This window comes from Branchiostoma floridae, chromosome 7 (genome assembly GCF_000003815.2).
Source record: "Branchiostoma floridae strain S238N-H82 chromosome 7, Bfl_VNyyK, whole genome shotgun sequence".
In the NCBI taxonomy this organism is placed as follows: Eukaryota; Metazoa; Chordata; class Leptocardii; order Amphioxiformes; family Branchiostomatidae; genus Branchiostoma; species Branchiostoma floridae.
In genome coordinates this window covers 5,000,327-5,002,005 of record NC_049985.1, presented here as the reverse complement: position 1 = coordinate 5,002,005, position 1,679 = coordinate 5,000,327, and the positions used below count along the sequence as shown (strand labels likewise).

The following is a 1,679-nucleotide window of genomic DNA, read 5'->3' as shown; positions in this document are numbered from 1 at the left end:
TATATATATATATATATATATATATATATATATATATATATATATATATATATATATATATATATATATATATATATATATAACGTTATATGATGACCAGCCCATCCACTCGCCATCTCTGTCCTGCCACTTGCTACATAATAGCCTACATTACTAGTATGTAATTGGACACCAATGTAGTGCTTAAAAGGCCTTCAAAGACTCACATTTGCCAGTAAAACCTGGGAACCGTCCCTGGGCCTGCCCTAGAGTCAATGGCGAAGTGATATTTTCTATTGATAATTCACTGAACTTTATTCAATTTGGAAAAAAACATTAAAAAATAACAAACAGTTAAACACGTAACCTGCAATACAAATATACATTGTATACAAATACTACACCCAGGCCTTCAGTTCTGCTTCAACAGGTTTTCGGGCTATCTGAGAAACCCGGCAACCGGAAAAATTCACGATAGTTCAACCTAACATCTGCTTGGAAATGTGGCTCTTCTGGATTTGTTTTAGGGTCAAAAGGTCAACTAAAAATCTCCAAGCAGATGTAATAGGGCAGGGTGGGAGACCCAAACATTATCTGATTGCCAGGATAGCCAAGTTTCTCTGACAGCAAACAATAGAAATATCTAAGGAGAATTTTGACATTATGTTAGGGTGATTAGTTATTGGAGGACGTTGGCTATCAAAGAAAACGTTGCCGTCTTCCAGCCTAACATTAATACACATCTGCTTGAAGATTAGTCCGCGCGGTGCATGCCGGGATAAGTCTGTCCGTAGCCAACCTTCAGCCATGTTGTCCTTGTGACACCGGAGAAAAAAACTCGCTTCTCTCCAGAAATCGCTCTTCTAACCGGCGTTATGGTGCAGACAAGGAGTCCGGAGGAGTGCTGGATCAATCCTCACGGCCCTCTAGGTCGCCCTGAGAGTCTAATCGTGGACGAACTGCCCCCGCCGAATTATCTCAACCGCTACACACCGATATTCGTGGCTTGGGGGGTGGGGACAGCGATCTTGCAAAACATGTTCAAAAGACGGCCATATTATGCAGGTTTGTTTGAGTTTATTGCCGTAAACATTGTTTCATGTCGTGATTAACAAACTGTTGTGACTGTCATGTTGTGCAAAATCGGTTTGTGTTCGTGTTTTGTGTGGTAAAAAGTCATAGCCGGGGTGAGCCGGGGTCAAAATTTCCATGCCAGGTATCAGCCGAACACGCAGGTGCGGGGTTCGATTCCCTGATAGGTGCGGGGTTCTAGTCCCTGATTGGCTCTGCATACATTTCCGTCTGGCCTTGTCCTGTCTGTGGACCCAGGCTAGACTAATGTAGACGTCTGTACCGGCCAGACACTCATTTGTAGTTTATAGCAGGGTAGAGTAGAGAGGTAAGGGTGTGGCGGTGCGGCAGGGCACGAGTTGCCGGGGCCTGGCCGGCTGTCTGCCGGGTGTGGAGGGAACGGGGCACGGTGGTCGTCAGGTGAGGTATGGAGAACCTCTTTCATCCCTTAGATGATGTGGAATTGGTGGGAACAAGGAGGTCCTTTTTTCAACCTCCTTGGTGGGAAGATTTATAACAATGTCATGGATTTATTTTTTTGCAGGGAGACTTTTAATAGCAGGTTTGACATTATTTTAGTAGGTCTAGATTTGCTGTTGCAGAACATTTGCTCTGTTGTAGAAAGAAAT

The 1,679-nt window shown here is 43.8% G+C and overlaps 1 protein-coding gene across 2 annotated transcripts in view; it reads left to right on the top strand.

The window, feature by feature from the left end:
- Positions 1-745: 745 nt before the first annotated feature.
- The window catches only part of LOC118419571 (NADH dehydrogenase [ubiquinone] 1 subunit C2-like), a 6,199-nt gene continuing 5,265 nt past the window's right edge, over positions 746-1,679 (top strand). Inside the window, exon 1 of one of the 2 annotated variants that reach the window (XM_035826015.1) lies at positions 746-1,044. In XM_035826015.1, the coding sequence (XP_035681908.1) occupies positions 855-1,044 (190 nt within the window). In that variant the 5' untranslated portion in view covers positions 746-854. Of the gene's footprint in view, positions 1,045-1,288; positions 1,471-1,679 lie in introns of those variants that run through there. The other variant, XR_004831632.1, reaches the window with a different exon arrangement.